General features: G+C 40.9%; 1 protein-coding gene across 1 annotated transcript in view; it reads left to right on the plus strand.

The window, feature by feature from the left end:
* The window catches only part of mid2 (midline 2), an 87,195-nt gene that overhangs the window by 19,507 nt on the left and 43,773 nt on the right, over positions 1-23,915 (plus strand). The window contains exons 2-3 of the mRNA XM_054597222.1: positions 105-480; positions 646-988. Coding sequence (XP_054453197.1) covers positions 161-480; positions 646-988 — 663 coding nt within the window. The 5' untranslated portion in view covers positions 105-160. The remainder of the gene's footprint in view (positions 1-104; positions 481-645; positions 989-23,915) is intronic.

The raw sequence follows: 23,915 nt of genomic DNA on the forward strand, positions 1-23,915 counted from the left end.
AAAGAAAATGCTGTGAAGTTGAAGTTCTAATTGTAATTTCTAATTGGGGCCTACGTAATGTGTAACAGTGCATACTCATACTTATATCTTTCTTCTTCATGCAGGTGATCTGCCAGCTTCCGCGGGTTTTGATGTCACCTCTAGATTGGTTCAACTGAAGATGGAAACACTGGAGTCTGAGCTGACCTGCCCGATCTGCCTGGAGTTATTTGAAGATCCCCTGCTCTTGCCCTGTGCCCACAGCCTGTGTTTTAACTGTGCCCACCGCATCCTGGTGTCTCACTGCTCCACCAGCAAGCCCCTCGAGTCCATATCGGCCTTTCAGTGCCCCACCTGTCGTTACGTCATCACGCTGAATCACCGCGGCCTGGAGGGCCTTAAGCGCAATGTGACGCTGCAGAACATCATTGACCGCTTTCAAAAGGCCTCCCTTAGCGGCCCCAATTCCCCCACTGAGAGCCGGCGCCTGCAGCCGCAGCGGCCCTACACCGCCACCATTAGCGGAACAATAGCTGGAACAATTGGCGGCGGTGGTGGTGGTGGTGGTGGTGGCACAAGTGGAAGCAGCGCCCGCGGCAGCCCGGCGACTTCCAGCCACTCCCACCCGCACACCAATCACACCAACCACACCAACGCAAACCACAGCCCGGCTGTCGTTGCTAAAATGGATCTACGAATCAGCTGCCAGTTCTGCGAGCAGGATCCGCCGCGTGAGGCCGTCAAGACGTGCGTCACGTGTGAGGTGTCGTACTGCGACCGCTGCCTCCGCGCAACACACCCCAACAAGAAGCCGTTCACCAGCCACCGCCTGGTGGAGCCGTTGCCGGACACCCACATCCGCGGCCTGACCTGCCTGGAGCACGAGAATGAGAAGGTCAACATGTACTGCTTGGTGGATGACCAGCTCATTTGTGCCCTTTGCAAGCTCGTGGGGCGCCACCGGGAGCACCAGGTGTCCTCACTCACTGAACGCTTTGATAAGCTCAAGGTTAGTCCTCGGGGTCCTTTTCACGTTTACAAAGCATGTGATAATGTCATATCAGCAACAATTTCTGTGTACTGCTCCTATATTATGTTGTTTGACTTCTTTGTCACAGAACCAAGGTAAGTCACCATCTGGAACAAGATTTGTTTGAAAAAGAATCATGGTTTACTGTTGAGCCTGGGAGCTTATTCCCATTCATATAAAGAGTTTTTCATTTATAGCCTGCAACATTGAATATGATATCTTCGTTTGCAGTTTGCCAAACAGCAAAATCTTTAATCCATCCATTCCTACCTTGGGGATGTTCATTCTGTGCATTTCTGTTTACTATGAACTTTCAGCACTGCCACAGTTGCATCATACACTCTCACTCCAGCCTTTGTTTAGCAAGAAGGACAGAGACACAGATGGGAAACAGAAAGAGGGAGAGAGACAATTGGGATGGTGTGCTGGCCAGAAGGGCAGAGAGAGACGGAGAGCAATGGGAAGGCCGTCATTATAATAGTCGATGAGCTGGCATTCCCTGTGGCCACTGAGCTTTCACAGGCTCTGCGTAAAGTCCAGGACTGCTGAATCAGGGTGAAAAACAAAAGAGAGAGGCACTAACTGGAGCTAATTCCACCACTAAAGACCTAAAGCAGCCAGTCTCATCAGCTGGCCTAAAAACTTTAACCACAACTGTGTCTGTCTTTGGTCTATTTACATACCTCTTTATGCCCCTTTATCCACTGATTTTAAACTAGCATAACTAAAATTAATTGATTATTTAAGTCAATGTCCCCAGGGTGCAAAGGTGTTGCCACGGTTCGATTGTTATGGTGTCAAATTAATGGCATTTAGTAGCACGCAGAGATAAAATAGACACTTGAGAAAGCACAACATTTGCAGTTTTAGGGACCAAAAGTGTGTGTTTGTAGGTTGATGTTCTTTTTCACAAGGAAAGTAAATTTTAATGGGCTCGCATTTGGGCTTTTTTTTTTGTCACTCTACATTACAAAACTGTGGGTGTGAGAATGTGTTGGCAACGTTTCCAGGGACATTGTTAACATTCCATGGACAACAAAAATCCATCACATTATGTGATTCAGTAAAAATGTAATCCCACATTCTGTATTATTTATGATTTCTGCTACCAAAACTTTCTGGCTCTCACTTTTAGTTTTGCATCAACATGTCAGCAAAATTCCACCTGCTCACCACCTCACATCGACTTAGCCTACTGCAGCGCAGAGTTTATTTTCACTAGCATTAACCCTTTTTTTTTTTTTTTTTTTTTTTTTTTTAAAAACACGTCCCCTTTTCTGCCTTCTCTACAGACTGTGGGAGAGTTTACTGTAAGTAGCTAGCTAGCTCTCCCCCTCCTTTCCTCTCCACTTCATGGCTGGCTGTGGTTCTTTTGAAACGTTCCCCAGCCAAGGCTTTGAACTTGCTTGACTTTGAAATCCCCAATCTAGCCCAAATCTGGGAGGAGACCAGCTCCAGTCCAAGCTCCAGCTCAGCTCACCAGTGGCTGTGGCAGCTAACTTTTAATCTTCTTCTCACTCGTGGCAAGGCGGAGGAGAGGAAGTCCTACTTGTGCATAGCTAATCATGGAAGATGTAGGTCAAAAGGGGCTGTGTGTCTTTCACTGCATTCTCCTTTTTCTCTGTGTCTTTGTAAGACTGATATTTAGTGAATCACACTCTTGGTTGTGTTTTCAGTCATATGTAACTATAGGTTTTTATTGACTGGTGTTCTGCAATGCCCCGTTCAGCTCTTCTTATTGGTCACACGTCAACTCCACCTAATAATTGCACTCAGTTGCCTCTGTTTGACCCAGCCTCACTCCATTTGATCTTTGACCTCTGGATTACCCTTCACATTGTTTCCTCCGTCTGCTGTGTACGCTGGGAGCTACTCTGTCACTAAATGATTGCTCACACATTAAGGGGAAGGTAAGCTTCCCTTGGGCAAGGAGGTTTGATATTTCAGGGAAGAAAATGCCAACAAGTTCCAGTGCTGTAAAAGAATGTGCCACAGCTGAAACTGCAGGGAAGTGAGTCAATTCCCCAGGCAGCTGCTAAGCAGAGCTCTTTGCTCAGAAGCAGAGACATTTGTGCCTTATAATTGGAAGAGCTTGGTAATAGTGTTTTTTAAATATTTTTTAAAGACTGCGGCTTAAAGGTACAAAACTTAAGATTTGTATTTGTTTTCACACTATCAGAGCCCAGGAAACCACTTCCGGCTAACGTTTAACATTCTGTAATAGCAGTGAATGTCTCATCAACTGCTGCTTTGGAAGTGTCTGTGTCTCATTAGTGTAATTTTGTGGCAGCCTAACAACCCCGATCAGAGGCTCGGTAGACAAAATTAAGGAGATGAAGTGTGTGTTGTGTGCTCTCACCAAAGCACTTTGTAGGTCTACCACATGCTTCATGACTGGTCACAAATTAAGAGTTCAGACCATAGTCTGAACATGTGATATTTTAAGTGAACAGTCCCGCTTGGATACATAGGTGTAGATTTGTGAAAATAGTTTAGTTGCTGTCAGAAAGAATTTATTCTGATTCTGATTCTGATTTTGAAGAGGGGGTTGCAAGGGGAAGAAGTCCAATTTCCTGGAAGATTTTAAAACTGAGATTTTCTTTTGTGTTTCCAATTATGTTGGGATGTGTTTGTTAAAGGGCTTTGCAAAGAATACTTAACATCTCAGAAGATATAGATGGAGTCAGCAGCAGGTTAGCCTTGTTTTTTTTTTTTTTTGCTGGAAGCAATTGCCAGCCAACCAGCAGTGACACTAGAAACTTGCTGTTCCCAGCCAAGATATAGTCCTATACATAACCCTGTTGTTTTTACACTCCAGTTTTTATACAGATTAAACAATTGAGATATAAAGTGAGAAATTACTGAGCTTTAGAGGTGCTAGTAGGCAGTTATCGTTAGCTTTTGACAGAGCCAGACTAGCTTTTACCTGTTTCAAGTGCTAAGCTAAGCTAACAGGCTGTTGGTTCCCAGCTTTAGGCCTACATTTACCATGTGACGTTGTTGGGGTATCAATCTTGTCATCTAACTCTGGGGAAGAAAGTGAACAAACGTATTTCAAAATGTTGAATTCTTCCTTTAAATAAAAAATGGCTGAAGAGAGCAGAAGCTTTTGAAGAAAATATGCAGGCCAGCAATAAAAGTTCTTGTCTGGTATCCCAGGCTTTTCAAGGATTTTAGTGTTTCGTCAGATTCAGCAAACGCTCCTAAAATCAGACAACTGTAAAAATGACCAGCTTAAACATGAGGAATGCCACTTGTGTGTAAAATATGAATGATGTTAATGAAGATCGTAAATTAGCATAAGTGATGCCCCAATAATATAATTTGCGTTCTGCCCCATATATCTTATATTGAAGTCCTGCTTTTGAAGATCCATAAAGGAAAGTCTATTGTTTTTAACAGCATTAGCAGCAGGATTAAGGGACCTCCTAAAACCAAGGAAAGGGGAAATAAAACGAATGCTGTCAACGCCGTGTCACCTGAGGGTCACACTGTCACTGAAATAAAGAAATGATTGGATATGAAAAATGTCTTGCCACAGACAGGCGATCGATGACTTCAACGAGAGGGTGTCAAATTATTCAAGTCATTTTACAGTTTGAGATGTTCATATTGATTTTAGTGTTGTACAATGGCATCAATAGCCAATTTAAATTAATGGTGATATTGGTAGCCTGTATGAATAAATGTAAAGTTATGTTAGCCTATAATTCAAATTGCAAAGTCAAATAGGATAATGTCATTAGAATTATGAAGTGTAATTTAAATATGGTTTATACGTAGTAATGAAATAAATAATCAATTACTGAGAAACTTGGGCTTGGTTAACAGCAAAGTGTTTGCACAAGAGGTCTGGACCACTTGTAAATTGTGTTAATTCATAACAAAAACTTATGAGAAATTTGATGAATGCTGCAAGTTCTCCTAAATCCGTGGTACATGCCATATAAGAACGAATCTGTTCGTTCTGATGGTTCTGGTATGAGAACAATTGTCCGTATAGTCACCTTGCAGCTCTTGTGCCGACATGTTTGTGTGCTAGTGCATGTGTTTCACTCACTTGCTCCCCAGCACCAAAGGATCACACAGTAGTCAGTGTTTGATTTTTTTTTAAAAACACCCGAATAAAAAAAAACGGTACCCGTGTAATGGGAGAAGCCAAAGGAAAGGGAGAGAGACAGTAAGATGAGAAATTAAATGAACAAAGGAAATGGAGAACGATGATAAATTGATCACATCACTAGTATAAGAAGACTTTTTCTTTTTTTCTCCATTACTGGCAGTTAATTTACTGATTCTCAGGCTCTTGCGGGTTCAAAGAGTGTGTGCTTTAGCATCAAGTACTGAGCTGACATGGTGGCAAAGCCTACAGCAGGGCTGCTGACATTTGTGACACTCACAACACTTGAAATAAGCAGCAGATAAAGTTAAAGACTCTGGGTCTTCAACTCTCTGTGACATCACATGTGCACTTACCCTGCAGCAATGGGATTTGTCGTCGCGCGTGTGTGTGTGCCTCCGAGGTCTTGACAGGTCTCACGCATGCTCGTGCCAGATGATAGACCATTATGTACATGAGAAGAATGAAGAAATATGCAAAACATTTTCAAGCGATTATTGGATTAATTCCTATTTTGGAAAGAGGCAAGTCATGGTATACTGACACCACTCCCCTCCGACTTCTGCTCTCTAACTCTCCCCTCTCTTCCTTTCCTACAGTCCCTCCAGCCCTGCTTCTTTCCCTTTTATCCTCACTGTTCCTTCCCCCACCCCCACCCCCACCCCACCCCTCATCTCCTACTTTTCCCCCATCTAAGCTCCTTAAGGCACTGTCTAACTCTTTTTCTCTGCTATGTGTGCATCATTCCTGCTTCTGCTGCTGACTCCACTCCTGCTGTATTTACACCCATTTGCTTTGCTAAATCCAGAGGCGTGCTTCTGCATGTGTGCATGATCACGCACACGCACAGACACACAAATTGTTGTGCATTTAATCACATCCATAACCCACAAATTTACTTGTACTTGGTCACCTGGTCACACACACAGATACAGGCAATTATGCAAAACAGAGTTCAGCTCACCTAATCTGATTGTACGCCAAATACTGACTCGTAATGTTAAGAGGAAAATATAAGGCAGCAATGTCAAGTTCTCGACCAAGCTGAATTCTTCATGCACACCAACTTTTTATTTCTCATCCTTTTTCCCCACGCACAGTCTCACTCTACACTCTCTCTGCGGCTGTCCTCCCCCTCTGTCACTACATTTCTCTCACTTTCTCTGTTTTGCATGCAGCCACATCAACATATATCCTTCCCACCTGCTTTCTGTCACTCTGTCTCTCTCTCTCCTCCCTCGCCATCATTTGGCCCCTTGCCAATATGCCTTGTTTTAGGTAACACCACTCCTCTCCGCCCGCAGTCGCCCACAAACCCACATCCGCTGCTGCACTAGCATATTGCTGATGAGAGGGAGATTCACAGCCCTCCAGTGTGTTTGTGTGTAGGAGGGTATATAATTGCCTTCAAATATGTGTACCTGTGAGCAGCATCTACAGGTGCGTGTGTTAGTGTGTGCGCACACCTGCGAGCACATGTGGTGTGCATGCGTCTAGAAGCAGATGCTATTACCTCTGACATACGTGGAGTGATTGGGAGCTGAGTGTGAGATGCCGGTGGAAATCACGGCTCTATCCAGAGAACAGTGTGAGATGGAGCACACCACCAAGGATGTAGTAGAAAGCTTTTAGAGTCTGTGCGCGCCACTTCTGTGCCTACGTGCCTTAACATGCCTATCAGGTAGTTAATGCATGAATGTGTGTGTTTGTGCACGAGCGAGTGCCTGTAATTCTCTGCTGTCAATGCATCATGCATGTGTTGTGAAAATATGTCACGCCAGCCCATCATAGAATTTAGTGGGTCATGAAAAAAAAAAAGAGAAGCTTATCACATCACTCCCAGGCACTGCATCATGCATATGCACAATTTATGCAGAAAGAAAGTGGAATGCTTTTAAGAGCTTTGGTGTCAGCAGTGATACAATGCAATGCGGGAAAAAGGCATATAACCGGCATTACTCATCTTCGTTTTGTGTGTATGTTTGAAAGCGATGTACAAATTTATCCATCCCCATTTATCCATTATCCATTTTTGTCCCCCCCCCCCCCCCCCCCCCCCCACTTTCCTTCCATAAAGTAAAAGCAGGGTTCACTTTTGTAGCTGGGTCCTTGTTATTAACAGTTCAGGCAGCTATAGGGAGATACAGATTCACTGCTACAGGGTGGTCCATGTGATCTACTGAAATAGGTTATCTGTTGTTGACACTAAGGGCGCTCCTAAGGCGAATATCTGCAAACCAGTGTTGTTCATCATCTTTAAGATTGAGGTTCACGACTCAGTACAAACTTTCAATTTTCTTGGTATAGTGGAGTAATGTCAACCAGAACAGAGAATGAGAATCACTATCCCTCCGCGTATGTTGTTATCCGAGCTTCTCTTTGCTTTGTTGACATAGCCGAGCCGGACGTGCAGGCTTTTAGTGCATGTTAGTATATGTGAGCGTGCCCAACTGGTTGATTCATAGCCGCCGCTGTGCATTGTTACTCATTACTTTTGCTGTTATTTGCACTGTTAACGCTGTAAGCGCCGTTAGCTGCAAGCCGCAGGCTCAGCCATCGTCATGTAGCGAGCCTATGAGAGGAAATAGTTATGCTCCCAATCTCGTTTATAGCACATTTTATTTACTTATTTACTCACTAAATTACTTATTTACTCACTAAATTGCAAATTGTTTATTTAAGAGTTTATTAAAGCCTAGGAAATATGCATGTTTAATCAGCAAGCCAACCAAAATCCTCATTGGTTCAATGTCCCAGGGACTTTTCACACTCCCAAGGAGTTTTTTTTTATTTTTATGAAAATAGCCAACTTCAAATCATTAAATATCAGCCCAAAATATGAATGGGCATCAGCCTCAGTCTCTATCCCAATATATGACCTCTGAATCCATACTGGTTCTCCCTGTCTTTCCTTTTCCTCTTTCTTTTTTGCCACTTCTTTTTCATGGTCTTTTTTTACAAGGCTTGAAACTGGGATTCAGGCACTTGAAGGCTTGTGCTGTGTGTATTTTAGCGTAAAGCTGTTAGAAGCTGACAGCATAGCAAAGCTTAGCTAAGCCTCAGACTCTTTTGACACTCAAGAAAAATCGTTTTAACTAAGAACCTAATAAATACAACTTTTGGATTTGTGTGGCATCTACCATAAAAACATCCTATATATATAAATATTCACAATTCATTCCAGCATGCCAGAATGAGTTTATGTGTATGTTGTGTCTGTTCTTAAAACATGTGATATACCTTTTCTTTTTTGTTTACAGTGGCTTTATTCATGTATTTACTGTTCAACATGGTTTGTCATAATGCACAGCAGATCATAAACCCATCAGTATTTATGTGTTTTAGTCAGAGGGCTGACAGCTACACACTACAACGTAAGAGGATTTACACATTAATCAGCAGTGGAAACTCATCTTGCCATGCTGATTTTTTTTCTCTGGCTTCTAAGCATTTTGATCCCAACCCTTCATATAGTGCCACATTATTTGGCTGTAATATCTGATGAGTAAGCACTCCCTAGTATTAATGTGCAACAATCCCTGGCACAGATCACATTTATATGAGGGGAAGGGAGGGGCTCTGTTTAAGGAAACTGATGACACATGCAGTCTATGAACATTACTTGATTTAGAAATTACATTTCAGTGTCTCTGAAGGCCTTGTAAAAAATGAAAAAAGCCTCCACTAAAATCCGCAAATTTTAATCATACCAGAGATTTTTCAGTCAAAAGAATAAATCACAGATCCTCCAGAAGCTGTTTTGGTTTGTGGCTCAGGGACAGTGGACAAGACAATGAAGCATAACAGGAATATTTATACTGACCTTGGAACGTCAGGCAGAAGTAAACAGAAATATGTATGTGTGAATGTAAACACACACATGCTGAAGTCACGTTGGGTGACTGTCTGTTTTGTGATTTGTGGCATGTTTTTTTAGGTGTCTGTGCACACACACTTCCTTTTTGCATGCTGCTGTGTGCGTGATGAGTTCTATGTCCTGTTGTGAGGTTGCCAGGCAGGAACAGTGTGTCGCCACTGGGAAGACTCTTAGTTTGAACTGACGACACCAGTGTGAGATGAACAGCACGTCTTCACTGGCCTGAGGACACCGGGGACCTCTGGTTCATCCCCAAACTTAAAATAGCCCGGTGGTTAATATTCTCTGAGCTGCACAGAGGGAACATTACTCATAGGTAAATAATACTTTTCAGCATTAATCATCTCAATTTTCTGCATTTTTAAGAGTGAATTTCAAGCAATTTTACTAGGTATTCAGTTTATAACAACATCCAGTTGTTCTGAAATTAAATATGCACTTTGTGACTTACAAAGTGTGCATTTAAAGTTGCTTCATAAATATTTTTACATTAACAATATATGTAATGACATGCATAATGTAAAAGGTGCCTTTTATTGTGGCAAATCCATAGACAATTATCACCTGACTTTGCAGGTCTCAACTCTATGAGAATCTTTTAGCTCCTTGTTTTGGTTCTATGGCCTCCAACTTGTTTTGGCCCACTCTCTTCACTCTTATCTGTGATATTTTGCATCCATTGCAGGCAAAGTTCTGACTCACTGTACGCTACCCACCCAGCAGCAAACAGCAAACATGCAAAACTAGTAACTAGCTGGTAAACATAGTAGAGCATTTAGCGGCTATTGTGCCAGATAATTCCCTCAGGAGTCGGTGGAGACCAAAACAGAGCTGAAAGAATTCGAGATTGCTATTATTCTTTCGTGTCTTCTGGATCCATCAATGTTCCATTTTTTGCTAACATATCAACCTAATCAACTCTATTGGGTGGTAATATATCAGTGTTGTGTTTTCATCATCAATTATCATGCCAGTTTACAGATGTAGTCACTCCAGAAAAGTGTAGTACTTAAAGCTTGCTGACTCAACATTGCTACCTGAATTAAATGTAGGTACAGTTCTGACCCGACTGTGTAGGCTGTGGCTGATAAGCTGGTAACAAAATGAGACTCATTTGCATCATTCCCTCTGATCTTGGAAAGATTTTTGACTACTTGGTGATAGTAGCTCTCGATAGCCATTCTCATTATGGAGTGCTTTTCATTTTTGGAAGGCAGCGGCTCTGTCGACTTCAGTTTTGGCTCCAAAACAGCTACTTTCCTTTTTTGCAGCTTCACTGTTGCAACTGCTTGCAATGTAAATCACATCATTTCCCTTTCAGCAGAGGGATGAAGAACTCAATGACACTGGGTGCTAAGAGCGGTAAAATACCAAAACAGGTTATTGAAGGAACAAATCTTGCCAATCTGCTTACAGTTACACTATGTTCAACATCATCTCATAAATTGAGTTATGTTTTTGTCTTTCATGTCATCTAAGCAGCAACAAGACAGCTTAAGCATCCCATTACAGTAATAGCGAAAATTGCTTCATTTTGAAGACCAGTCAGTCAGGAATAAGTTAGCTTAGTTTAAATCCCAAGAGTTGAGAGAAAAAAAAAGTGAAATATGGGAGAAGAGTTGATCATTGTAAATTTCCCCGCTGCGGGACTAATAAAGGATTATTTTATCTCTTATCTTATAAAGAAATGTTGGCAGTTAAACTGATGAATTCCCTTGAAAAAGTCCCAAATGTTCCCCAAATGGTCCTCCCCACGGACAGTCTTTGTTTAATAATTGAATTCACTTCCAGTTTACAGCAGCAGACAAAGTTTCCCTACAGGGTAAAGTTTAGCATTGGACATTCAGATTTGATGAAAATTATTATTCTTTGTAGAAATGTAGGACTGTGAAATGGAAAGATATATGGGGAAACCCAAGTAATTGTTTGGTTCAGGCAATATGCAAGCTTGTTTTGGATGTTTACAAAGTTTAAAGTCCTTGAAATGTTGAGGATACTTTTTTTTTTTAAGTTGTCCCATCTCTGTTTTGTAACATATCTCGCTTACATGAAGTTATTACCATCATTCCTTTTTTCTTTTTAGCAAAGTCCTAAGTCTCTGAGCATGTGTGTGTTGTTTTGGCTGGCTGAGGAGAATTTCAGTCTCCCACACTGTTCTCAAGCATCTCACTCCGTGTCAGACACAGCTGCCTTGGACAGAAATGTTCTTCATTCCATTCCCATGAATCCTTGCTTCCTGAAACATGTACATTCTCTTTCACAGCAAACGTACACACACAACCACGAGCTTAGTTATCTAACACTGAAACACGTAATGTAGGAAGCCAGGAAGTGCTGCATGTAAAGAAAGTCACTGCCTGTAATTGGAGCAACATATTGTTTCTGGAGATTATTTTGTGTTAAAGTTAAAGTTTTTTTTCATTTATTCTGAATATATGTGTATTTTAATCAGTTGCATTTGTAATTCTTTCTATCCTTAGGATTTCATTTAAGAAAAGAATCAGAAAAGTTCCAATTCCAAGTTTCCAATTCTAATTACTCATCTACCGTCATTATTATGTTCCAAAAACGTCCATATCGAAGCTTAACCAGAAAATTACAGTCAATCTGTCTAGAATATACAACCATTGTTTTGGCAAAATACAAAATGGCTGTGAGTTTAGATTAAACATTACAAAAAAAAAATACTCTCTGCTCCCATGTGTTCAGCAGTTCAGGCCTGTATTTCTCCCCAGCATGCACTTCTGACTACAAGTGAACCTGCATCTTCTGTGAGTTGCACCAGACATCGATCAGTTTGGACAACGAGGGTTACCTGTTAGCTTCGTCAATTCATGTGACTTAAAGATTGAGAACACATAACGGCACTCTGCTCCCTCTAAAAGGGGGACACTTGCATGGCCTCTTTTTATGGCTTTTAAAAACAGGGACACATCACCTATCCTCTCTGGCAGCACGGTGGTGACAGCAGCAGACAGCACCCTGTCCATTAAAAAGCTCCACAGAGAGACACACAGCCACGTGTACATCTGAGGTCATGCATACAGTACAAACATGGAAACACCATCCGTATATTCATATAGTATCTATGGCATAAAGATGAAAGATCCATGAAAAAGTCACAAGCACACACAAGATACAGATGACAACCCATGCCTTGAAATGGTATTTTCCTGTAAGTGAAAATTGCAGATATTTTCTCCGTTGATCTGTCAGTTTACAGTATAAACCGACATACAGAAATATATACAAACCCGTTTTCCCTATAACCTTTTTTAATACAACAGCTAACAGTGCTCTTAAAAGCCATCAAGCTAATGCAGTTACTTCTTGTTTAATTACTTAGTCCTTCATAATCCTATAACCTAACCTCAGTGATATCAGAGAGAAAAAAACCTGTATGGTTTAATTTCTTAAATTTGGCAGGTTGCTGCTTAATTTTGATTAGGTACGACTTCGCAAAATGTTTGATTGCATTGCATTATAGTTTATTTATTAAGCCAAACCTCCATAGATGATGTTGACCAGGATGACAGGTATAGATATTACCTTCATTTCTTTATACTGTATGTGTTAATACAATATTAAATACTTAACTTAATCCCTCTCATTCGGACGTCACTGATCTGCAAGAACATCTCTGGAAGCTCCTGTTTAGCTCCAGTTAGTCAGTAACAAAGTCCATTTCCCCGGGGAGTCAAGAGGAATGTCTGTTCCAGATATCAACGCCAGAGAGTCAACCAAGCGGAATCGCAGGAACGCAGGAAATGTGTCTCCCCTGTTTTAGGGGAGCCCTGTTTCCATCCCGGACTCTGTCCAGACTGGTTCCCTAAACTATAACTCTGGTGTCTGGCCAAATCACGAGTGCATAGCAGTGACGCTGAGCTAAAGCTAGGGTTGCGTTTGTGTGATTCCACACTTCAGCTGTCATCCCTTAAGATTTTTCATTCCTTAAGTGAGCAGGAGCTTGGATTCTAAGCATGTGAATCCATGGTGTTGTAACATGTCACAGTCTGAGTCTAAACTGAGGATGTCATATTTATGTGTGCAACGATAATCCGATTTTTTTTCTCTCTGTTAGCGTTGTCTCTGCCTCTCACATTTGCTCGCTTCCTCTTTTTCCGCTCATACTCCTTTTGCTTCAGTGTCCATTTCATTTTTTTAGGCATCCTGCCAGCAGCTGGCATGGTAACAGGTGTCACATATAGATGTTATGGAGCTGCCATCAGCACTAGAGTAACATGACCTCACCTATAAATACATGATAGTGACATGATTTACTGGCCTGCCTCCTGACCACGGCCGGTCCAATTAGATAAGGCAAAGTATGGTAGAGATGAAGTAAATCACTTCGCCCACCTTGGAGGAAGCAAACCCATCTGTTAGGGTGGACAGATCCACTTTGATACTAATAGAGTCGCTCTGTCTTGTCACTGACCACTACCACTGTTTGTCAAAGGGAGGAGGAGAGTGTGCAGGCTCTGACATTTTGTTATTGTTCATTGTGTGTATACATTTGTCTGATTTGTTGTGTGCATGTTACCTGCTCCGTCCCAGGAAGATGAGACACCGGGTCTTTTACTGCTCGACAGCTGAATGCCTGCAGGGCTCAGAAGGGGGTCTCTTTGTGGTTGGCAAGATAAAACACTTCAGGGTGGAAATCTCACAGTTTCTCTCAAACGCGTCCGTGGATCATCTACTATCACGTTCAGTACCGCTGAAACAGCAGCAAACATTAAGCTGTCGTATCCCTTTACAACTCCAATTGTACTGTTTTTTACACTTGCTCCGCAAGTAAATTTGAAAAACATTCAATAAGTAAGATGACAGTGCTGAAAAAAATTGGGCTTATGCAAATGCAAGGTTTTTAATTCGAGAGGCAGGGAAGTGGATAAGTATATTTGTGGCAGATTGAGTCAAATACGCGCAGAGATCTGTCAAGATGAGCAAAAGTCTTAGAGACAAAATATATCTGAAACTAAATTTGAGACTGCACTAAAAGTAGCTTGGATTCACAGTTGTTTTACGTCAGAGCCTTCTGTGCCTCCATTTGCCCAAAAAATCAAGCGTCAGTAACGATGCATCATTTTGTGTTAAGATGCCCTTAAGCAGGGAGAAGCATCTCAGGTTAAATTTCGACACACATCATGACATGTGTTCCTCTGTGTGTTTTTAAGTACATGTGCGTATATGAGTGTGTAGTTTACACTCCTGCTGGTTGCATTAGTCTCGTATGCTTTCAGAAACGAGGCGTTCGCTGCCTCTGAACCTTGTCACCTCAAAAGAAATCAACTAAATTGTGTTGCTCATAACCTTATCACGCTCTCGCAGAACCGACCCCCATTTCTGTAGTCCATGAGCTCAGATGAACTCCTCTGGAGGTTTTACTAGAAGCTGACAAGTGTAAAGCTTTTAGCCTGGAAAGTGTCATTCACACCAGATTATTGTTCCAGTTATGTTGCTGAACATTAAAGAAGATGACATGTACAGCGACGCGAGTCCAAAGAGAGAGTAGATTAAATTGTAGCACTTCAATTATTAAAGATCAGATAAAGTGTCATTTTCACATGGTCTGCTGTTTGCAGTGGTTGTCTGCTCTGTATCTTTAAGCAACTGACCAATAAAACATTTGTAATTTAAACAGAGAAGTAAAAATAGCACGAAGTTTGGAGACAGGACTCTTATTGTCAGTTATTTAGTTGTTTTTTTTAAACAGTCAAAAAAGGGAGAAAGAAGACGTGAAGGGCAAGATGATGAAGGTCAGGGTTGAGGAAGAAATTAGGAGAGGGCGACAGCTGACATTGTAGAATAGCGAGTATGAGGGATCAGACGTGGCAGGGAATCAAGAGCAAATAGTGTGGGCGGAACAGAAAAGCTGAAGGGATTCCATGATGTTAGACGTTCAGTGTGTTTCACTCATCACCGCTGAAGGTTTAAATGACAAGCCCTCACTTCCAGCCAACCCGCCTGCAGCAAACCCACAGGTGAGGTTTCAGCCGTCAACCAGTCTAACAGAAAATAGTAAATAGATGAACTTCAGTCTGTGCAGAAATGCAGTTTAAAGCAATAGTTTGACAATTTAGGGAAATCAGCTTATTCTTTCTGTCGCTAAGAGTTAGATGACAAGATCAACACCACTCTCATGTCTGTAGAATTAATTTGTATCCGGAGCCAGCAGCTAGTAAGTGAAGCTAGAAAAAGGACTGTAAGCAGGAAGAAACATCATATTTTGCTATATTTTATTTGTGTATTCATACAAAAACTGAAAGGTAAATATGATGGCTAAGAAATTCAAACTCCTGAACTATGCTACCATAAAACGGTGAATTATCGTTTTTTCACTAGAGCATTTGTACATTTTAAACAAACAAGATGTAATGTGTTGATAAATGAGTTTAAGAGATGCTGTCTTTATGTTTAGCTTAGCATACCTGCTCCTGGCTCCGACTACATATTAATTATACAGATGTGAGTGAATAAGCATATTATTATTATATAAAACAGACTGTGGGACTCCACAATTTTTAGCCTTGTTTTCCAATTTTCACTCTTCCAAACCATCAAATGTTTTCGAGGATTATAGGAGATAGACAAGTGATATGAGTCTCAAAAGGGCAATAAGTGAATTTCAATATAATTAAAATGCAATAAAGGAGAGGAGAAGAGAAACACAGAGAGGGAGCTGACAGTCCCAGTGTACATGCTGATGCATGCATCCAGGTGTACAGAAAGAGAAATTGCAATGCTGAGAAAGAAAGAGAAGAAGACGAGAATGATGATAATGATGATGATAGTGATACCATTCCTAGAAAATCACCTCATCTGCCTGAATCAGCTGTCTCCTCCAGGCAGCCGTGTCTCAGAGTGGGGAAATGGGTTTGAGGTGCATGTACCAGCTCAACCAGAAAGCCCTGCATATCCCCTGTTTGTGAAGTGCACATGAATTTTACACAAGCCCAAATGTGGCGCGGTCCAAGTGTCGGAAGTGAGTTGTGTCACTTTGGCACCAGTGATATCGTAAAACACCGTCAAGGACTCTCAAAGCTGTGGGGCCGTGATGAAAACTTCACATCTATCATGTCAGTTATTCATTGCGTTTTCACATGCAAACAGTTCTGAATGTCAGTATTTTAAGGGAACACAGCACCAACTCTTACCCATCAGTCTTTCCCAATGGCTTTCAATGATTTGTCCTCTGTAGTAGTTAAATATAATAAGAGACAGCAAGAATAATGTGGAGCTGACAGACCAGAGAAGGCCATGCTGGATTGTTAACCCAAGGTGACACAACAGCTGTGTTGTATGAACAGTTTAATAATAATAATAAATGGACTGCATTTATAAAGTGATTTTCTAGTCAACCAACCACTCAAAGTGCTTGCAATAATAATTATTGTATTTTGGTTCTCATTTCCCAAAAAGTGACAGTGTCTCAAATATTGTTTTTTGCATCATTTCAACATCTAGATATCAAATTGTCAACTAAGAGAGGGTGATAGTGAACTTACATTACATTACATTACATTACATTACAGTCATTTAGCGACTTACAATCAGTAGTATATTACATATCATTCACCCATTCACACACTGATGACAGGCTACCATGCAAGGTGCCACCATCAGACTCTAACTAACATTCATGCAACATCCAGTCCCCACCGATGGCAAGCCTTCGGGAGCAACTTGGGGTTAAGTGTCTTGCCCAAGGACACATCGACACGCCGCCCCCAGTTAAAAAACAGTTAAAAAACATTAGAATTCATTAAAGTCAGAGAGTGTAAGAATCAACGCTACGCCTCTATCAGGTCACAGTTATTAACATTTACAACTCATTTGTGTCAGCTTTGTAATATGTCACACATTGGTCGACATTTGTCACCTCCACATAAATGTGGTTTCTTTGACGCTTTCACAGCTTTTTTCTCTCTGCATCACTTTGGGTGGATGTCTTGGTGCTTAAAGGCTTAAGGGGAGTTTTAGTGAGAACAACACCTTGGTTTCAGTAAAGCACTCTTTCTGGATCGGCTAACCAGGCACCACTGACGTTGTGCTTATCTCACTTTCTGCAGTAACTTTTTATTTAACAACGCTGGGTGTGGTTGAAATCACTTGGATTATCCTACTTAATCAGAAGCACATCCTGATCGTTATTATTAAATTAAAATATGTTGGTATGAGATTCATTCAGCCAGTCGGGATTTGCAAAGCTGATATGAAATTGCCTCTTAAATCTCCGGCTTCAGTGAGCGAAAACCAACATGAGGTAGTTTTATGCTTGTGCACGCATCCGTATTATTTACTAATACAAAACATACAAAGTCTTCCCACCTCATCTTGGGATTTTATGCTCTCTCTGCACCCAGATAACCAATAAGGTTGCCTGTTTTTGTCTCTTGGAAAACATCTTCTGCAGTCGCCGCTTTTTTCTGTGTATCTCATTACACTGTTATATTTATTAGGGTGAACACGGCACGTCTCTGTGACCTCCTGTGGGTGAGGCTTTGCAGCTCTGCGACTTCCACTGGTATATAATCTTTTTCACTTAAGCAATCATACAGCTAATCTAGATTAATGTCACAGTCTAATGAATAAGATTCTTCTCCATAACACATCTCATTTGATTTTAGTTAGTACCGTTAGTGCACAATTCAACATGTGTCTCAGAAACCCTAAATAACGATTGTGTACAAGAACCTTAGACTGAACTAAATTAAAGTATAAAGTCATTATTTTTATGTTCACCCTTCTGAAGACCAAATTGATTCATAGCAGATCTTTGTTATTTTGTTGGTCATTTTTTATTGTGGCAATGAATCTGAGGGTTTTTAAACTACGACCTCTGGGTTCCCATCAGTTAGAATGACTCAGACCCAAAACACTGCACCAACGAGTCGGCAGCTAGATAATTGTATTACAGCCGATGAAATGTGACTCTGCGCTGCCTGTTTGTGTGGCTTTCTCTCTCTTTCTCTCTCTGTCTCGTAGACGCTTTCTGCACCCAGTCTGGTTTTTCACTCAGGAACTAAGCGGGCATTTTTGCTAAATTAATGCGTGAATATGAAATCCATTTGCAATTGCAGCCAATCAGGAGGAAAAGAAGACAGTGAAGCCCATCAAGCTGCAGGCTGCCACTTGGAGCTGCACGTAGAGGACAGGTGGTTAGTAACGAGCCGTGGAAATCCTACCTAACGAGCTGGGCCTCGTCCTTACCGCCACACATGGCATCTATAACAACTCCAAATACCAAAATATCTACAGGGCATGACTCATATATTTATTAATTTATGGTATAGTGACTCTGCACATTAAAAGAACATGTTTAAATTTTCATATTTTGCAAAACAAATTGCAAAAGTTTGCCCAAAGGCTTGTTTCCATAACCTATAAAACCCTAAAAGAGTTAAAACTGCTGAGGAAATATCAGAAGGGTTTGGGTAATATGTGATTTTCAAAACCATAATAATGTCCTGTTGTATGCTGTAGATCCAGTTTGCCTGAAATCACAAAAGTAGCAAGCCGACTTTCTGTTGTTAATGTTGTGGGAGCCGAACCATCACCACTGTGCAAATTGTGCCAAGAATGTACATTTTAATATATTTTTAAGAAAGAAAGAAAGAAAGACATCATGACAGAATAGAAAAAGGGAAAAAACCTCCATAGGACAATTGCTCCTCCTGTTTGACAGTGTCAGAGGTTAAGGTCAGCTACAGGACCGTGTTTCGGAGGCAGTTGGAATTCACTGCGTTGCTAAAGGGCGATGCTCTGAGATTTAACCTGGATTATCAGATTGGGGGGCAGCCTCCCTGCTCATTAGGCCCCTCCTCTGCCCATCGAAGCCTTCGTTTTAGGAAGTGAAACATACTGGTTTAGCCCTTTTGGGCCCTTGAAGGTGTTCTCCAACATTTGCCGTTTAAACCAAAAGAGTTAGAATAATCAACCACTTTATTCTTCTTGTGTTTTGTTCACATCCGTCACAGTCCAGATATTATCAGGAGTAGAGATGTGCTGCCTTATAGATACAGATATGGGTATTATCTGCTGGGCTGTCTGCTACAATGTACCTCTACCGCAAATATCTTGAACATTGTTTGGATAGTTATCTGTGGTCAAAGCATACCAACCAACAAATCAGACCCAGACATCCTGAGCAGTTGTTTGGGTCCGTATTCATTCGACTTGTATCTTGTTATCTAGGTCCGTTTTCACAGATTAACAGAAACACATTTACCAAGGCGATGATGCCATAGCTGATTTAGGTTTGCAATAAAGCTGTTCTCTCTGTTTCTCTGGACTTTACTATCCATATTGCACATAACCTTGTACACACTATAAATTACACTAAATATTGATGTTGATATACGATGATATTCAAAAGCCCATTGCTGCTCCACAAAGCAGCCAAACCAAGCCACCGTGATAATAATGTCCTTAGGCAGAAGTCACAGTTGTTGAAGACAGAAATATTCCTGATCCAGCCCCAAGCTCGTAGCACCAACCAAAAGATATCATCTACTATGGACAAGGCTGGACGTGGATAAAAAGGGTTTGTTATGAGCTGCACAGCATACTGTACAGAAAGATGATGAAACTATGCCCTGTACTGTAGGCTTTGGTGTCTGTGGGATGTTTGAAATTCACAAATCAATGAACAGATAGGGATTGCATAGACGCTGAGCTCAAATAAAAGTTGCTGCAACTTCAGACACATATCTATTGCATCAGTAAGATTTCAGTTTAGACTTTGACTTCTTCTCTGGAAATTCTGTATTTATCAAAAGTCAATACTGCATTAATTATATAAAAATGATTGAATAATCATACCAAATTAAAGTGCCATGTTTCTTACCGGACGAGTTAAAGGCTTTTAATTAAAAAGTCAGTATCGGAATCATTATTCTTTGTTCTTTATCTTTATCTATTATTCTATCATCTTAAAAAACAGTGGTGCTATTCTTCAAAAGATCACGAAATTCATAGATTTCACAGTCAGGTTGGAGTATGGCCTCCGTGCTCCCAATCTGCTAAATATTTTGGAGTCAACTAAACCCGCTTCAGTCATTTTTTTTGACTGGTTATCCAATTTATATGTAGCTTTAAACCACTACAAAACATTGGGTTTGAAGCCTTTTGTGCATAATGTACTATGGTCGTCATGAGTTACATCCACCCAGGGAGTTAGAAAGAAATGACCTTGACACAAAAATATAAATATAAATATAAAAATAAAATATAAATAATAAATATATATAAATAATTAATTAGTTAGGGCTAAATTGTTGGATTTTAGCCGGTTGTTACTGCACTGTATTGCATCATTGTACATAGCTACTGTTACCAAGTGACTAATTATGTGTTTTCATAGAAGCAGCAAAGAAATGATCCACTGTGAATGCCTTCAAGTGTGTTGCTCTCGATTTACTACCAAACTAATGATATTAGTGCTGTATATTAATGTTAACAGAAGTGACATTGCAGCACCTGTGTTTCTTTGTGAAGAACTCATTATTTTAAGGAACTTCATTTCTCAGCCCCAATTTAGTACATCGGCCTGCTGCTTCTTCTTGCTCCATTTGTGTGATATACTCTATTAGCACACAACACAGTAAGTGTATCACTGTTGACTCAGAAAACAGGTGAAAAAAACTGTTCTTCTCTAACTGCCAAGCCACTTGTACATGTGATATTTTCCTTTCTCAGTATTAATCATTGGAACTGAATTGCACTGTTTCCAAAAGAATCCAGTGTAGGCCGATTGAAATGAAAAGAGAGATCCTTTAAGCCCATTCAACCATATCTCTGTTTTCTACTAACCCCACTTCATCTCAGTCCAGACCCCCCCTAATCCGCAGCATTAAATTCCCATCTCTTAACATTTAAATATCACAGTATTCTCGGCTGTAATATGATATGAAACTGTCTCACAAAGGCCATTGGGAAATGGACAGGGATTTGCCTCATTTTACATCTATTTCTGTGTTTCCTTTTTCGCTGTAATTCTTATTCTCTCCGTCCTTTCTTTTTGTTTTTCGTAGTCCTGGGTCGGTCTGTCCCTGACCTAAACAAATAATTGGGAAGCTAAAAGCACACATGGGCCCATGGGATATCTGGGAGTCTTATAAACAAAATCAAATGCCAGCTTGTGTCTGGCCTCCTCGCTGCTGTTCAGTCATGACGATTCATTATTCCCTTTCAAACCTACTGAGAGATTTCTTGATCCTAATCCCCTCATGTGGCTAAAAAGTTGAATTACTATTGGATTTGTGTCCATTTAAGATGGCTTTTTCTCATAATAAGCCTTAAGGGAAAAACACAAATGGGATTCGTCAAAGCTGTGAGAAGTTGACTACGGCAGCATAGACTTGTCCTTCCGTACCCTTCCCTGCTTCCTTTTCCTGCTTTCTCTGAGCAACTTTAAATAAATTCCCCCACCAGACTTATAAAGGAAAGTAAGCATCTTCTAGCTGTCTTCTCCCATTTATCGCTGTTTCAAGATCCCTTGAACGTTCAGGCGGTCGCTTATAGCTTGAAGGTCACAAGAGTTCATTCGGAGTTCAAATATGTGTAGCATCTCATTGAAAGCTAACACTTTCAAGGTGAATACCTTACAGTCCATTACAGACATTTTTGTTGTATATTTATTTTCATGTTGAATCAGTTATAGGGGAACTCTCTTATACAACACAACAGGCAAAGCCAATATGCACAAAAGTCTTGCTTTTGGTAGCGAGATACAAACAAAAAAGTGTTATTATTTGAGCTACTTTTAAGTATCCCTATTGGTCTCATTAATGGCAGTCAGCTAGCGGGTTATGAGACAAGCGCGTCTCCCCGTTTGTTAAACCCCGCTACAATTGGTTGGTCTCATGAGCTCTGCCCTATGGAATATTATCCTCTGACAAAAACCCTGTTTCCCAGAAGGCTTGTGTTACTGACACATCCAGATTCTAAAAAGCCTCTTGTTAACAGCAGCTGTAAAGTGAGCTTGTTCTATTATATTGCTCTTTCTCCAGTTAATCTCTCCCTCTTTCTCTCCCCTTTCATTTCTGTTTCTCTTACTGTCTCGTAGTGCATAGAGGAAGATCGAGCATTAATTAAAAGACTTTGAAGTTAGAAACTTTGCCTCAGGGCATTCTGTTCCATTTTTTTTGTTGTGGTGGCGGGAGAATTTTTGTTACATCGTCGCACCGACCCAGAGATTCAGCCACTGGACAATGTCATCTAATTTTGCAAGCAATGCCATGCAGTTTAAACCCCCTGTGTATATTTGTTCCCTATAAACAAGCACTTCTTAATATTTAGGAGAGAGTTTTCTCCTGTCCGATATGTGAAACACTCTCACTGCCTCACTTTTGTTGTGATTAGATTCTTGAACTTGAATTTGACCTCAGATGAAAATTTGTAACAAAGATCTTAGCCCATGCCTCAGGTTGAGGAGTAACACATTACACTGTAATTGGATTACCGTGATGTAATTTCACAAATCGCCAATTGCTAATTCGTCACAGTTACTCCCGACGCACAAAACCTAAATTAAAAAATCAATCACTGGCTTGTTGGATTTCTCATAAACATGAGTACTTGGGTTGTCATTTTATAGAAACAAATAATTGTATTTCTTTGTGATGTAATTCTGTGTAATTTCATGGTTTAGCAGTTATCTGAATCGATCTACAGACTCTGTGAACAGTGATGACTAAGGATTAAACTGTGACAGCAGTCGAATGTGTGTTCAGTAAAACCTTCCTCATACACCAGTCTCCTGTAAGAAAGGAAACTTTTTTTTCCCCCACACTCCTTTTCTTCAGTCTCGGTACCTACTGTAATATAAATAGGGATCGGTCCTTTTTTGTTTCAAAGAGAAATGGGATCATCTGTAAAGGAACGAGACCCAGGAGCCCCTCAACACAGTGAAATCACATGAGGGGGTGGCGATCTAACCCAAGATGACGGGCTGTCAGCAGCTGCAGTTGTAGCTCTGCCAAGACGGACTGAAAAAAGGAATGAAGTAGCGAGGCACAGAGCGAAAGGAGGAGACAGACAACCTGGTTAGAGGGAGAGTAAATGTACTGCAGGAAAGAAAGAAAGGTAGAGAGTGACAGAAAGACAGATAATGAGGGTAAAAGAGAGCTGCAGCAGAGACAGAAGACGGAATTAGAGGGCAGGCCAGACTGGAGCTACTCTGCCAAGCTGCCCCACTCAGCACGGGACTCATGCCTATTTTCCATCCCATCAACCCCCTCCATCTCTGTGGCACTCTCTCCGTTCACTCTCATGACATGCCAGTTCCAAAGCTGAATCAGTGAATGAACGATATTACCTTATGCTAAGAGCCCTGCCTGTACCCAGCAAGCCCCATCATGTGCCTCAAGCAACTGAAATGCGATTCGTCACTCATTTCTACTTGCCTTTTACCTCCTCCACCCTCCATTCATGGGTTCCTCTGCTCTCCCTTCTCTCACTCCGCCGTCTCCCTCCATCTCTTTTATCTCTGGCTGTCTCCCCTAATTGTGTGCCTTATTGAATTTATCACCTTGTATTCCTACTTTGCCTGCCGGTATAGGTTGAACAGTCTCAGATTATCAAAATGTAGCCCTAAAATTAAAAGTTGAAGTTACGCCCATTGGTTGGAAGTTCAACTCTTAACACGGTTACAAAGTTTCGTAGTGGAGATATAATTTATTGTTCTGCATCATAAAAATCTTTGGGAGTTATCGAACAGATCATGATGCTACGATGACTTTCTTTTTAAAAAGTGATATTCTATAGTTATAAATAGTTTGTATGGTGCTACAGATGTTTCCTAGCAACTGATTTTACACATTAGAGGTCTTTACAAGTTAAGACTTGACGTTTTAATGTTGCAACCTGATTCAGTAAATCACTAGTCTGAAACTAGCTTGTAGTTA

The sequence above is a fragment of the Anoplopoma fimbria genome, chromosome 4 (genome assembly GCF_027596085.1).
Source record: "Anoplopoma fimbria isolate UVic2021 breed Golden Eagle Sablefish chromosome 4, Afim_UVic_2022, whole genome shotgun sequence".
NCBI lineage: Eukaryota > Metazoa > Chordata > Actinopteri > Perciformes > Anoplopomatidae > Anoplopoma > Anoplopoma fimbria.